This window comes from Mauremys mutica, chromosome 7, assembly GCF_020497125.1.
Source record: "Mauremys mutica isolate MM-2020 ecotype Southern chromosome 7, ASM2049712v1, whole genome shotgun sequence".
In the NCBI taxonomy this organism is placed as follows: Eukaryota; Metazoa; Chordata; order Testudines; family Geoemydidae; genus Mauremys; species Mauremys mutica.
The window spans coordinates 55,559,436-55,575,457 of record NC_059078.1 but is presented as its reverse complement, the minus strand read 5'-3'; the positions used below and the strand labels follow the sequence as shown (position 1 = coordinate 55,575,457).

Here is a 16,022-nt window from a genome sequence, read left to right as displayed (position 1 = left end):
TGCAGCTTCCCTGTCAGAAAGTCATTTTTCTGTGGGGAAGCAAAGAAATCTGTGGGGGACATTAATTTTGCACACGCACAATGGCGCAGAATTCCCCCAGGAATAAGAAAATGAAGGATTAATGTATTTCACTAAGTCCATCATATTCTTATCAACTTCTTCTCCTGAATCACTGTGCAATGCAGTTTTCCCTGGAGAGATCTTTCTGAATGTGGTAACGTTGTCTGCAGGTTGCATATGCCAGAGGCCATAGCAGGGAACCAGAAGAGGAGATGTACAGTGCAGAGCATTTCCGTCGCATTGCTCGCAGTCTCAGTGGGACAGTCATCACAAACAGGGAAGAGACTCTGGTCTCCTCTCATAGTTTTGTAAGTAAAATGAACCTCAGCATTGCAGAGATGACTGCTTGGGATAGAATTGGGGGCTGCTTTTCCTCCTCCTTTCCCTCATCAACTCCACTACAAGTAGTAAACAGAAAAGGCACTCAACTGAACAGCATCGATACCAGTTTAGAAGGATGAACATTTGTTCCAGTGAATCATTCCCTTTTTTCTCTGTTGGATGGAGAAGTCAGCTTTCATTTTACAACAACCAAGTTGTCTGATTTTAGAGTCACCACACCTAGAATTTTGCCAAGCAAAGCTTGTGTATGTGTGCTAACAGGGCTAACCCTGGTAAAGGGACACAGTCAATCTGAAGTTTATCTATTTTCGATATTGAATAACTTAAAAATCCCAGTTTTTAATAGAGCCCCCATAAACAACATGAGCTGTGATTTAACAAAATAATTCTTTAACAGTATATATAAGGACATTTTTGCTTCATTGTTAGTGTTTATAAGGCATACCTTCCTCAAGAAATAGTGGTTATACACAAAGTGCTGCACAAAGTAAACAACTTAAAAACAGAGAGAAACTGTTTTTCTCCATCATCTTTGTTAGTACTCTCAGGTTAGGTGTAACAAATCTGAAACTTGAAAAATGTACAGTATTTTCAGGCAGGAGTTAAGGGTTGTTTTTTTTCAAGTTGATTATGATCTTTCATCTGATTAAGTAAAGTTCAGTTACTCTAACACCATTTTTTGTTTAACTTTTTTAAACCATGCCTGTCTATATTTCATTTCTGAACAAATTCTAGTGGAACTGGATGTAAGGTGAGGTGGGTGTTGGCTTGCTGACCCTCCTGCTGAAAGGGCAGGGAAAGTATTTTCCCTTGGTCAACATGGTTATTAATGGAATGAAGGCTGTTGCTGGGTCTAATTGCACCAAATAATGTTCCCCTTTCAGAGTTTCCCCAAATTCATTTAATTGAAAAGCAGGGATTTTTATTGAACTGTAAGTCTGAGAAAAGCAGGAACAGATTGCTGTCAGTGTTTAGCTGGGTGATTTCTTTGAGGAGGGGAAACTTTAAGAGTACGCAGTAATGTGATGTACTGGTTTTGTTCTGATTTTTCTCTAGCCATGTTTAGACTTCTTCAAAGGAAAGCTTAAAAGCATTAGCTGTGTTTGAAAGCAGCAGAATAAGAATGAGAGAGGCTGAGTTGCAAACTCAGTGTTAAGCACAGTAAATGCTATAGCATAACTCAAGTTTTAGCTTTAGGCCTTGTCCAATCACACAAGTTGTACAAGTTTAACTAAAATTTGTTTTCAAATCAATTTAATTAAACCAGTACAACTCTCATTTGTAGGTAGGGCCTTAGCCCAATCTTGCACTGATGCAAAAGCTCAAACTCCACTACCATATCAGAAAGTTGTGCCCTACATCACTGTTTAGCTCGTAGTAAAGCGTTTTTAGCAAGGGAGAGGCTTCAGCAGTGTACATTTTCCTGGCTTCTGTGGCCCAGTCCTTCAAAAGGAGATTCAGAAAGAGCAGATTGATTTGTTTTTCTTGCACAAGGTTTCTGCTGTTATTCTGAGATGCGAGTATGATGATGATTTTTTTCTGAGCAGGTATGTTGGGGGTTTTTCTTAGCTGTTAGGTTACCAAAGAGTTTTTCTGGGTGGGTATTGTTACCTTACATTTCTTTCTCTTTCACAGACAGATTCATGTACTTGTTCTGGTGACTCATCCCTCTCTCCTTCCTGGATCCCCACCATGTTTGCTTGATTGAACCCAGCTTTGTGTTTAATCATCATTTGTGGTTTCTTTCCTTTCTCATTTTGTCAAAAGGAAGCATCAAATGTGAGGAAAATGCCAAAGGAAACCACGCACCGTTCTTCCAGCTCCACTTCCCTCCCTTTTCCCCACGATCCTTCTGTGTTACCCTTTGATCCCCACCACTACCCAACCCAGATGCAGAACCTGTCCCATGATGTACTGATGCCTAGCATGGTGGGCAAAGCACGTAGACCATCAGGTAATCACAGAACTCTTCACCCTCCTGCATGATCAGAAATGCTGTATGTGATTCTTTCCCTGCTGTTGCTGAAGTACAGGTCTTTGGATCTTGTCTGCCATAGTGATGGTTTTATCAACTGCCTGAATCCCTTCAGAAATTTGGAAGGATAAATTGCTTTTTTTTTCTTTACTGTCCCTTCTACACTGCTTTAATTATGCTGTACTATATGGATATAACATGAAAGAACAGTCTTTATGTTAGAGGTATGGCTGTTAATTATTTAAATAGTTATGGTAATATTTTCGTTACATATACACAGGAGGGAGGTACCTGGCCAACAAAAGTGTCTGGCATAACCCAATGGAACTCTTTTTACTAATTTATATAGCATCTATAGCATCCTCTGGGGCATCTGGCATTGGCCACTGTCGGAAGACAGAATGCTGGCTAGATGGACCTTTGGTCTGACCCAGTATGGCCGTTTTTATGTTCTTTTAACACACCATTCCTATTAGGTCATTAGCTATATTATACTGTTTTTAACATTACAAGAAATGAAGCTATAAATGATGCACACATTCCTCAGAGATGACCCAAAGGTTCACCCAGTTTTTTTGTACTTAACTGTGTTTGTGGAAGGGATGCGAAGTGACTGCCTGAGGAGGAGCTGGTTATTAGTACTGTATTCCCTCAAAAATCACGTGTGTGAGAGATCTGTTGGAATTACAATCCCTGTTGGTGCTACAAATTCCTGCATGAGAGGCCACCATGAAAATTATCAGGAAACCCCTAGAACATATGTCTTTAATTTTCTTGTTGGACTCCTTCTCAGGTGACCTTGAACATGTTACAAAAAGTGCTGACTGTTTAGGAAATCTGGTGTCCCATTAGTGCGTGTGACAGCACCTGCAAAAAGGCAGGTTGGAGCTCTTTTCTGGGGGTGGGTTGAGTTGCAGAAGGAAAGTGAATGCAAGGAGTGTGCTGCTTAGTTTTCACTCATTCTGAATCATAGGTCAGTAAATGCCCTGGTATAGGATTGGTTCAGTTTACCCATTCATATCAGCTGTGGGCCACAATTAAAGAGGTTTTGAGAGGAAAATAAATTAAAATATAACTGACTGAACTCTTCCCACTGCTCTCCACAGGAGATCAGAAGAACGTCCAGAAACTTCTGGTTGTGCCTGACCGGGGTGAAACTTTCCAAGGTGAAGACCACCCAGGTGTGGCACTGAGCTACAGGAGTCTCCCTTGCACACAGAAATGCTCTTCTTCCCAAGGTCAGAGGCCTCTTGTTGACCAGCATATGGGAGGTGGAGCATCAAGGATCTCTGGCCATTGGCTGCAGATGAACCACACTGCCAGACAAACAGCAACACTGCCAGACAAACGAACATTGCAGTCGGGATACACTGCCCAGCCAGACAAGGGGTTAGAGGAAAGCTTCCTCCAGCAGCCCTCTCAACGCCAAATGCATGAGTCCTATGCCATCAATTGCAGGCCACGTCCTAGCACAGACTACAGTACCTTCAGAGTACCACAGGGGCTTTCTTGGGACCCTGGTGCCTCTCATGGTTGCCCAGTGCCTCCCTCGCGTACCAAGGCCCCTGGACCAAGGAGAGTAGATATGCCCCCAGAAGAAGATTGGCGTCAGAACAGCTTTACTCCCCAGCCTGGTGGACGGAGAACAGTGCCAATGCACATGGTGGATGGGACTTTTTCTTCTGCTTCTGAGGTGCACCAAAGGATGATGGCCCGAGCAGCAGCTGCTGCTGCCACCTTGCAGAATAATGGCTGGTGAGGTCTTATTCCACTCCATGTGTTCCCAGCATTGATCAAACCCCCTTGTGAGCAGACTGTCTGAACTGTAGCTGTTGCTGAAGTGCAGTTAATAACAAGGCAGCTAACTCTTCAGTCAGTAGCTCTGCTAGTCTTGTCTTAAAATGTAGCTATACGGTATGTGGAAACTAATTGCACTGTATTTCTTTTCCTGAATTGCTGTCTGTGGGGGGAGCTCTCGACTATTCCGATCCCAGCCCCTCTCAACAGTAAGCACTATAGTCCAATAGTAGGTATAAGGGGCACTGGCTATGGATAAGCTCACAGGTGCACATTTATTTTGAAGAAAGATGTACCATTAACAAAAAGGGCCACTTTTTAAAGGACTCAAGCATGAAACATAGTTCTGCTAAATTCATTGCATACAAAGCCAATATGCTATTTTCCATTTGTTTTCTTCTCTCTCTCCCTCTTGTGTTCTCTACTGGGGGAAAAACTGTTCCACTTTCCAGGTTCCAGCAAATTTGGACATGGCAGGACTGGTAGTAAGTGAGGCAAACCCAACATTCAGTGTGCTGAGACTTCAAGCACAGGCCACAGCTGTAGTTGCTACTGTGAAGGGGGAGGGAGACATTGCTCCAGAGTAAACCAGAACTTTTCCCACTTCCTTCAGGCAAACTAACAATGCTTCAAACAGAAACGACTGTTAATGCTGCACGCTTAATTACACCAATGTAAACACAGAATAAATTTAGCTATTTTAGGGTCAAACATACTTGCTTTTGTAAGTATTTTTCAAATAAATCTATGAAATAGTTCTATTTAACTGCCTGTGTATGAATCATCTTCATTTTTTATTTGGTTTTACTCAGCGACTTGCCTGAAAGCTTTGATTTGTGTTTTTTTAATACTCTAACTGGAATAATAAAAGCTACATATAAAGTTGTTTGCAGTGTTGTTATAACTGTGTTGATCCCAAGATATGAGAGACACAAGATAAGTGAGGTAATATCTTTTTCTAGACCTGAAGAAGAGCTCTGTGTAGCTCAAAAGCTTTTCTCTTCCACCTCACTCACCTTGTGTCTCTCATACATACAGGTAGTTAATTAATAATGGTAATTTATTAACAAATCATTTATAAAGAAGCACTTGTAATTAGAGCAGAGGACTGAGTCGGGAATTCAGTATTCTGTTCCTGACTCTTCCAATTCCACTTGTTTGCTTTGTGGACTAGTTGCTTCGCCCCTCTGCGTTTCACTTTCCCCTGTAAAATTGGGATACCCTTTCTCTCTGGAAAAGTATTTTAAGATGTCTGGATGAGAAAAATGTTGGATATGTGCACATTGGTATTGTACATAGTCAAGCTCTTTTTAGTCTCCTACAAAAGGGTCATCTAGAAATGGTCGGTCTGTGTCACTTGCTCAACTGAGCCAGATGGTGTCTCATAGAGTGAGCTCACCTAGTTGTCAATAGTCCAACCAATGTCTAATTCAGGATGACCTGCCCGGGCCTTACATTCACACAAAGGAATTTAAAAAGCTGACACAGTGAGGTCAGCAACAGGCCCTGGCCAGGCCTGGATTTTTGTGTTAGAGCCTTCCTCCTTCTCTGGCTACACCCAGCAACTGCCATTTCATAGAGGCAGCAGCCCTTCTTTTTAATTTGCCCTGCTGGGCCCATATTGGCTGCTTCCTGCTCCTAGTCCTTGTAACAATTGGAGGACCAAGTATTGTTGATTCCATCAGGGAGGCCTTTCTGGGCAACCCGGGATGTCCAAAAATTACTGCCTTTCTCTTCCTATAGGGACACTTCCTAGGGCAGGGTGCAGCAAGGCAGCAGGGTCTCCAGCAGGAGGCAGCGAATGCCTGGTGCATCCTGTCACATACCTTCCCTGGCAGAATGGGCCTGGGGGTTTCATCTTCACATCACACATTCTAATGTCTCCTCCTGCCCGGGAAAATAAATCTGCATTCTCATGCTGTAGTACTAGGGAAGCACAGAGATCCAGCGCTGAGTATCACCTTGTGTCCTTCATTGCCTGCATCCACTGTAATAAGGGAGTATAGTCCATTGTTACATAAAACAGGACTCCTGCTGTCATCACAGCCCACCTTATAGCCCAGCATTCTTTCTCTATGGGGGAGTCTTTTGTGTCTCACTTTTGGAATTTTCTGCTCAAATAAAGAATTGGGTGGGCCATTCCTTGGATGTTTTGTGATGATACGGCTCCTAGGCCCACTCAGTGCATTGGTTTGCAGAATAAATGGTAATGAGAAATCTCTGGGCCACCGCAAAATGTCCCTGATCTTTTGAAAGATTTCCTCACACTTCCTTATCCGCTGCTTCAGTGCTGTGTCTTCGTGAGGTCTGTCAAAGGTGAAAAGTGAGGTATCAAATGGCAGTAATAGCTCACTAAGCCAAGGAACACTCACACTTGATGAAGTGGGTTTTAGCCCACAAAAGCTAATGCTCAAATAAATTTGTTAGTCTCTAAGGTGCCACAAGTACTCCTGTTCTTTTTGCTGATACAGACTAACACGCTACCACTCTGAATCCTGTCACACTTGTTTCTTCATCTTGGAGGTAAGGATTTTCTTCAGCTTCTCTGTTTTGTCCTGAAGAGGCTGGATTGGGCCATTTCCCATGAGATATCCAGAATATCTAGTTTCTTGCATGCCAGATTATCGAGGGGTTGGAGACAAAAGCAGATGTGTGTTACAATAGGTGTGAATTAAGAGTTGGACTTTAAATCAAATTCTTTTTTTCCCCCCTGAACAGCCATTGGAAAGCCTAGACTGTACTTTAGTGTCCTCTACTGCTTCATTTTAAAAGGTACTCATATTACAATTGTGTCTAGAATGCTACTTGTTTGTTTAGCTTAATCTAGTATCTTCATTATTCTTGTTTAATGTCTTAATTTTCATTCCCATCTCTCTCTTCTCAGGATTATACTAAACACAGAGGTCAAATTTATCAATATTTCTGCTGTCTGAGAATTTGGGAGTCATCTATTTTTTCTTTTGTATCTAAATATTTGCCATTGTAATGCCTCTTTGATAACAATAACTACATTTGTAGGTTGTCACATGTAGCCATTCACATTTTTCTGCAATATGCTCCTCTGTTAACATCCATTTACAAAAATACCTTCATTTGGGTATCATGCCAATTTAATGATCTGTATGTTTTAATAGCATCACTGAGAACTTTGTACTAATCTGTAAATCCATTGAACATTGTCTTAAACCAATACTTGATTGGGATTTCATCATTAGTGTCATGTATTGTACACATAAAATGCCAGGTCCTCTGGTGCAGGTTGGGCATTTTGTGCTGCACTGCTGGCAGACTCTGGCTATAGGGCTGGCGTATCCCTCTGCAGGAGGACAACTCCAGTGCAAGGGGAATCTCCTGGTGGTGTAGAGCTGGCAGAGAGGCTCCTACCCCCATAGGCGCTGACTCCGTGGGTGTTCCGGAGCTGGAGCACCCACAGGGAAAAATTGGTGGGTGCTTAGCACCCACCGGCAGCTCCCCACCCCAGCTCGCATCCACCTCTTCCCCTGGGCTCACCGCGTGCCTGCTTTTTCCCCCTGGCTCCCAGCGCTTGCGCCATGAAACAGCTGATTTGTGCGGCAAGCGCTGCGGGGGAGGAGGGGGAATGCGGTACACTCGGGGAAGAGGTGGGGCCAGGGCAGGGATTTGGGGAAGGGGTTCCATAGGGTCAGGGAGGGGGCAGAGTTGGGGCAGGGACTTTGGGGAGGGGTTGGAGTGGGGGTGGGGCAGGGTCGGGGGTGTGAGCACACACCGATGCTGGGGAAAGTTAGTGCCTATGCCTACCCCAATCTCCCTTAACCTGCTGTTGGGGATGAGGATGGGGTAAATCCAAAGAAATGCACATTGGAAAACATAATTCCAACTATACATATAAAATGATGGGGTCTAAATTAGCCATTACCACTCAAGAAAGATCTTGGCGTCATTGTGGATAGTTCTCTGAAAACATCCACTCAGTGTGCAGCAGCAGTCCAAAAGTGAACAGAATGTTGGGAATTATTAAGAAAGGAATAGATAATAAGATATCATATTGCCTCTGTATAAAACCATGGTAAGCCCGCATATTGACTACTGTGTGCAGGATGTGGTCACCCCATCTCAAAAAAAGATATATTGGAAAAAGTACAGAAAAGGGCAACAAAAATGATGAGGGGTATGGAACAGCTTCCATATGAGGAGAGATTAATAAGGCTGAGACTTTTCATCTAGGAAAAGGGAAGACTAAGACAGGATACAATGGAGGTCTATAAAATCATGACTGGTGTAGAGAAAGTAGATAAGGAAATGTTTATTACGTCTCATAACACAAGAATTAGGGGTCGCCAAATGAAATTAATAGGCAGCAGGTTTAAAACAAACAAAAGGAAGTATTTCTTCACACAACGCACAGTCAACCTGTGGAATATTTTGGATATTTTGAAGGCCAACACTAAAACAGGGTTCAGAAAAGAACTAGATAAGTTCATGAAGGGTAGGTATGGGGTTGGGACCAATTCCTGGCTGTGGTTTCAGCCCCTTGGAGCCTTTAGCAGCCAGAGGAAGTTACTGCAGCCCAGGAGAAGGTGAACGCAAAGGTAAGCTCTATACCACCTTTGCACACATACACCCCCACCCTTTGTTGTGTGCTTCAGTCAGACCTCAGGTTCTGGCTCAGACAGTGTAGGCTCAGCTGTCTGAAAAACACAATCTGCCAAGCAAAACTAGTTGACCAAGATCAACTTTCCAAATAATGGTTCAAAGTACGCTGTATTTGCAAATAAAAAGGAAAAGTATGTTTCATGTTTTTCCTCCTGTCAACTCAAAAGTGAGGAATACTCCTGCATTGTCTCAAAGCCATGAAGAGCAACAGCTTCTGAATTGGTGCAATTTGTTTTAAACCATTCTAGCATTTATAGTGCCCAAATTGTTCTGTTTTATCTGCATATGGAAAATATCCCTTCATTCTTCCTCAGTCATGCTTGAAGGCACCTCAATTCAAAATTGGGTGAAAAAAACTATTATGTATGTTTATTACTCTTTGAGAAATTTATAATTTATTAACCTGAACTAGAGGGCTGAAATGAACAAACAGGGATTCCAACAGTGTCTTAGTATATCTGAATCACACGCAAAGAACCTGAAATGGATTTAATAACATAAATTAACAGGGGGAAAAGCAGTGCTTCCTCTATTAAAGTGGCACTCAATTCCCCAAAATGCTTCATTTGGAGGTCATGCCGTTTGATGATCTGACTGTCTTAACATCACTTGAAACGTAATTCAATTGACGTAATTTCAATTGAGAATAAATCCTTTGAACATTGTTATCAAGTGTTTGAGTTGGGCATCGACACCTGCATATTAATTAGTGGTCTCTTATTGGTTTCATTGTGGCTCATACTCCACCCTGAATCAAATGAAGTAAAAATTTTAAATGAACCAAACTGTACCTCAGAATCTCTATGGATAATAATTCCATGCGTGAATAATAAGAATATAGCAGTAGGGATATACAGCCGACCACCTGACCATGATGGTAATAATGACTGTGAAATGATCAGGGAGATTAGAGAGGCTATAAAAATTAAAAAATCAATAATCATGGGGGATTTCAACTATCCCCATATTGACTGGGTACATGTCACCTCAGGACAGGATGCAGAGATAAAGTTTCTTTACACTTAAATGTGACTGCTTCTTGGAGCAGCTAATCCTGGAACCCTCAAGAGGAGAGGCAATTCTTCATTTAGTCCTAAATGGAGCACAGGGTGAATATACTTGAACCACTCGGTAATAGTGACCATAACATCACTAAACTTAACATCCCTGTGGAGGAGTGAGGGGGACACCAAAGCAGCCCAACACGTTAGCATTTAATTTCAGAAAGGGGAACTACACAAAAATGAGGAAGTTAAACAGAAATTAAAGGGTACAGTGCCAAAAGTGAAATCCCTGCAAGCTACATGGAAATTTTGTAAAGATACCATAATAGAGGCTCAATTTAAATGAGTACTCCAAATTAAAAAAAAATAGAGGACCAAAAAAGTGCCACCTTTGCTAAACAGCAAAGTAAAAGAAGCAGTGAGAGGCAAAAAGGCATCCTTTAAAAAGTGGAAGTTAAATTCTAGTGAGGATTTAGAAACTAGAAAGGAGCATAAACTCTGGCAAATGAAGTGTAAAAATATAACTAGGAAGGCCAATAAAGAATGAAGAACAGCTAGCCAACAACTCAAATAATAGCAAACAATTTTTTAAGTACGTCAGAATCAGGAAGCCTGATAAACAACCAGTGGGACCACTGGACAATCAAGATGCTAAAGGAGCACTCAAGGATTATAAGGCCATTGCGGAGAAGCTAAATGAATTCTTTGCATCAGTCTGCACGGTTGAGGATGTGAGTGAGATTCCCAAACCTGAGCCATTCTTTTTAGGTGACAAATCTGAGGAACTGTCCCAGATTGGGGTGTCATTAGAGGAGGTTTTACAATAAATTGATAAATTAAACAATAATAATTCACCAGGACCAGATGATATTCACCCAAGAGTACTGAAGGAACTCAAATGTGAAATTGCAGAACTACTAACTGTGGTATGTAACCTATCATTTAAATCAGCTTGTGTACCGAATGACTGCAGGATAGCTAATGTGACGCCAATTTTTTAAAAAGGCTCCAGAGACAATCCCAACAATTAAAGATCAGTAAGCCTAACTTCAGTACCAGGCAAACTAGATTAACATAATTTGTTGGGGGAAGAATCAACATAGTTTTTGTAACAGGAAATCATGCCTCACCAATCTACTAGAATTCTTTGAGAGGGCCAACAAGCATGGGGACAAGGGGGATCCAGTGGATATAGTGTACTTAGATTTTCAGAAAGCCTTTGACAACATTTCTCACCAAAGGCTCTTAAGCAAAGTAAGCTGACATGGTATAAGAGGGAAAGTCCTCTCATGGATCAGTAACTAGTTAAAAGATAGGAAACAAAGGGTAGGAATAAATCGTCAATTTTCAGAATGGAATGAGGTAAATAGTGATGTCCCCCAGAGGTTTGTGCTATTCAACATATTCATAAATGATCTGGAAAAAGGGGGAAGCAGTAGGGTGGCAAAATTTGCAGATGATACAAAACTACTCAAGATAGTTAAGTCCAAAGCTGACTGTGAAGAATTACAAAGGGATCTCAAAAAACTGGGTGACTGGGCAACAAAATAGCAGATGAAATTCAATGTTGATAAATGCAAAGTAATGCACATTGGAAAACATAATCCCATCAGGCTCAATGGGTAGTGATCAATGGCTCTGTGTCTAGTTGGCAGCCGGTATCAAGTGGAGTGCCCCAAGGGTCGGTCCTGGGGCCGGTTTTGTTCAATATCTTCATTAATGATCTGGAGGATGGTGTGGATTGCACCCTCAGCAACTTTGCAGATGACACTAAACTGGGAGGAGTGGTAGATATGCTGGAGGGTAGGGATAGGATACAGAGAGACCTAGACAAATTAGAAGATTGGGCCAAAAGAAATATGAGGAGGTTCAACAAGGACAAGTGCAGAGTCCTGCACTTAGGAAGGAAGAATCTCATGCACTGCTACAGACTAGGGACTGAATGGCTAGGCAGCAGTTCTGCAGAAAATGACCTAGGGATTACAGTGGATGAGAAGCTGGATATGAGTCAACATTGTGCCCTTATTGCCAAGAAGGCTAACTGCATTTTGGGCTGTATAAGTAGGAGCATTGCCAGCCGATCAAGGGACATGATCATTCCCCTCTATTTGGCATTGGTGAGGCCTCATCTGGAGTACTGTGTCCAGTTTTGGGTCCCACACTACAAGAAGGATGTGGAAAAATTGGAAAGAGTCCAGCGGAGGGCAACAAAAATGATTAGGGGGCTGGAGCACATGACTTATGAGGAGAGGCTGAGGGAACTGGGATTATTTAGGCCTGGTCTACACTACGAGTTTATTTCGAATTTAGCAGCGTTAAACCGAATTAACCCTGCATCTGTCCACACAACGAAGCCCTTTATTTCGATATAAAGGACTCTTAATATTGATATCTGTACTCCTCCCCAACGAGGGGAGTAGCGCTGAAATAGGTATTGCCATTTCGAATTAAGGTTAGTGTGGCCACAATTTGATGGTATTGGCCTCTGGGAGCTATCCCACAGTGCACTATTGTGACTGCTCTGGACAGCAATCTGAACTCGGATGCACTGGCCAGGTAGACAGGAAAAGCCCCGCGAACTTTTGAATTTCATTTCCTGTTTGCCCAGCGTGGAGAGCACAGGTGACCACGCAGAGATCATCAGCACAGGTAACCATGCAGTCCGAGAATCGAAAAAGAGCACCAGCATGGACTGTACGGGAGGTACTGGATCTGATCGCTATATGGGGAGAGGATTCCATGCTAGCAGAACTACATTCCAAAAGATGAAATGCCAAAACATTTGAAAAAATCTCCAAGGGCATGATGGAGAGAGGCCACAATAGGGACTCACTACAGTGCCGCGTGAAAGTTAAGGAGCTCAGACAAGCCTACCAGAAAACCAAAGAAGCAAACAGAAGGTCCGGGGCAGAGCCGCAGACATGCCACTTCTACACTGAGCTGCATGCAATTCTAGGGGGGGCCACCACCACTACCCCACCCCCCCGACCGTGGTTTCCGAGGAGGGGGTAATCTCAGCCATGCCTGAGGATTCTGCGGACGGGGAAGATGAGGAGGAGGATGACGAGCTTGTGGAGAGCACACAGCACTCCATTCTTCCCAACAGCCAGGAGCTTTTTCTCAGCCTGACTGAAGTACCCTCCCAACCCTCCCAAGGCATTATCCCAGACCATGAAGCCATGGAAGGGACCTCTGGTGAGTGTACCTTTGTAAATATAAAACATGGTTTAAAAGCAAGCTTTTTTTTAATGATTAATTTGCCCAGAGGACTTGGGATGCATTCGCGGCAGGTACAGCTACTAGAAAAGTCTGCTAACGTGTCTGGGGATGGAGCGGAAATCCTCCAGGAACATCTCCATGAAGCTCTCCTGGAGGTACTCCAAAAGCCTTTGCAGAAGGTTTCTGGGCAGTGCAGCCTTATTCCGTCCTCCATGGTAGGACACTTGACTACGCCATGCTAGTAGCAAGTAATCTGGTATCATTGCATGACAAAGCCTGGCAGCGTATGGTCCCAGTGTTTGCTGGCATTCAAGCAACATCCGTTCTTTATCTTGCTGTGTTATCCTCAGGAGAGTGATATCGTTCATGGTAACCTGGTTGAAATACGGGAATTTAATTAAGGGGACAGAGGGCCATTCCTACAGGGCTGTTTGCCTGTGGCTGAAAAGAAATCCTTCCCTGCAGTTAGCCAAGCCGGGGGAGGGGGGAGAGAGGGGGGTTGGCGCTGAGCTTTTTCGCGTTTGGCTAGCAGGGATCTTCCCTGATACCAGCCACGCGGTGCGGGGAGGGGTAAAGCAATCATCCCAGAGAATTGGAGTGGGGGGTTAGTTTGGTTTCTGCTGCTGCACGTTAACAGGAAAGCTGCAGCACTCAACGGGCTTTGCTTGGTATGTGGGAAAAGAGGGCGCTGGTTTTATGAAGGCTACAGAAGCCGAAAGACAATGGCTTACCATGGCCACATGCAAGCCGAATTCTGTTGCCCAGACCTGCGTCTGTGATCTCTAACACCAAAGCCGCAGGCACTCAATATTAAGATGCAAAATGCAACCTTGTACTTAAATCACATGTGCTATGTAATGTGAATAGCGTTGTTCACCGTGAAAGAGTATAACCATTGTTCTGTAAAATGTATCTTTTAAAATACTTCTCTCCCTTTTTTTTCCCCTCCCTCCTGCAGCTGCAAATTTTTCAAGCCTCCCTCCTCCGTCCCGAAGGCTATCTCAGATAAGGCGGCGGGAAAAAAGGACACAAGACTAAATGTTCTCTGAAATCATGGAATTGACCCGCAATGAAAGAGCTCATCTGAATGAGTGGAAGGACGCGGTATCAAGGTACAGGAAAGATGCCAGTGAACGTGAGGACAGGAGGGACGCTTGGGATGAGAGGTGTCAGCAGGAAGATCAGAGGTGGCGGGATGCAACGCTGGGGCTGCTGCATGATCAAACTGACATGCTCCGTCATCTAGTGGAGCTTCAGGAACGGCAGCAGGATCACAGAGTGCCACTGAAGCCAATGTATAACTGCCCTCCCACCTCCCCAAGTTCCATAGCCTCCTCACCCAGATGTGTAAGAACGCGGGGAGGGAGGTTCCGTGCACCCGCCCACTCCACACCAGTGAACAGCCCAAGCAAAAGGCTGTCATTATTTTGAACTTCCCTGAAGTGGCCTTTTCCTTCCCTCCTATCCTCCTCCCAAACCCGGGATACCTTGTCAGTTTTCTCCCATTTTTTATAATCAGTTAATAAAGACTACATGCTTTTTAAACGATAGTGATTTTATTTCCTTAGAAAGCAAGCTGTGATCGAAGGGGGAGGGTGGGTTGCTTACAGGGAATGAGTCAATCAAGGGGGCAGGTTTTTATCAAGGAGAAACAAACAGAACTTTTCACACCGTAGCCTGGCCAGTCATAAAACTGATTTTCAAAGCTTCTCTGATGCGCAGCAATTCCTGGTGTGCTCTTCTAATCACCCTGGTGTCTGGCTGCACGTAATCAGCGGCCAGGTGATTTGCCTCAGCCTCCCACCCTGCCATAAACATCTCCTCCTTACTCTCACAGAGATTGTGGAGCACACAGCAAGCAGCAATAACAATGGGTATATTGGTTTGGTTGAGGTCTGAGCAGGTCAGTAACATGCGCCAGTGCGCCTTTAAACATCCAAATGCACATTCTACCACCATTCTGCACTTGCTCAGCCTGTAGTTGAACAGCTCCTGACCACTGTCCAGGCTGCCTGTGTATGGCTTCATGAGCCATGGCATTAAGGGGTAGGCTGGGTCCCCAAGGATAACTATAGGCATTTCAACATCCCCAACTGTTGTTTTCTGGTCTGGGAAGTAAATCCCTTGCTGCAGCCATTTAAACAGAGTAGTGTTCCTGAAGATGCGAGCATCATGAAACCTTCCCGGCCATCCCACATTTATGTTGGTGAAACGTCCCTTGTGATCCACCAGTGCTTGCAGCACCATTGAAAAGTACCCCTTGCGGTTTCTGTACTGGCTACCCTGGTGCTCCAATGCCAAGATAGGGATATGGGTTCCATCTATCGCCCCACCACAGTTAGGGAATCCCATTACAGCAAAGCCATCCACTATGGCCTGCACATTTCCCAGAGTGTCTACCTTTCGTAGCAGCAGCTTAGTGATTGCTTTGGCTACTTGCATCACAGCAGCCCCCACAGTAGATTTGCCCACTCCAAATTGATTCCCGACTGACTGGTAGCTGTCTGGCATTGCAAGCTTCCACAGGGCTATCACCACTCACTTCTCAACTGTGAGGGCTGCTCTCATCTTGGTATTCTTGTGCTTCAGGGCAGGGGAAAGCAAGTCACAAAGTTCCATGAAAGTGCCCTTACGCATGCGAAAGTTTCACAGCCACTGGGAATCATCCCACATCTGCAACACTATGTGATCCCACCAGTCTGTGCTTGTTTCCCGGGCCCAAAATCGGCGTTCCATGGCTAGAACCTGCCCCATTAACAGCATGATTTCCAAAGTGCTGGGGCCCACGGTTTGAGATAATTCTGTGTCCATGTCCTCATCACTCTCGTTGCAGCACTGCCGTAGCCACCGCCTCCTCGCCTGGTTTTTCAGGTCCTGGTTCAGCATAAACTGCATGAGAATGCGGGAGGTGTTTATAATGTTCATGCCTGCTGTCTTGAGCTGAGCGGGCTCCATGCTTGCTGTGGTATAGTGTCTGCACAGTTCACCCAGGA

The 16,022-nt window shown here is 44.0% G+C and overlaps 1 protein-coding gene across 7 annotated transcripts in view; it reads left to right on the top strand.

Annotated features, from left to right (window-relative positions):
- Nucleotides 1-4,940, top strand: part of USP54 (ubiquitin specific peptidase 54) — a 279,929-nt gene extending 274,989 nt beyond the window's left edge. For 6 of the 7 annotated variants that reach the window (XM_045025077.1, XM_045025075.1, XM_045025074.1 and 3 more), the window contains 3 exons: nt 231-368; nt 2,170-2,356; nt 3,484-4,940. In XM_045025077.1, coding sequence (XP_044881012.1) covers nt 231-368; nt 2,170-2,356; nt 3,484-4,136 — 978 coding nt within the window. In that variant the 3' untranslated portion in view covers nt 4,137-4,940. The remainder of the gene's footprint in view (nt 1-230; nt 369-2,169; nt 2,357-3,483) is intronic. The other variant, XM_045025079.1, reaches the window with a different exon arrangement.
- Nucleotides 4,941-16,022: the final 11,082 nt, after the last annotated feature.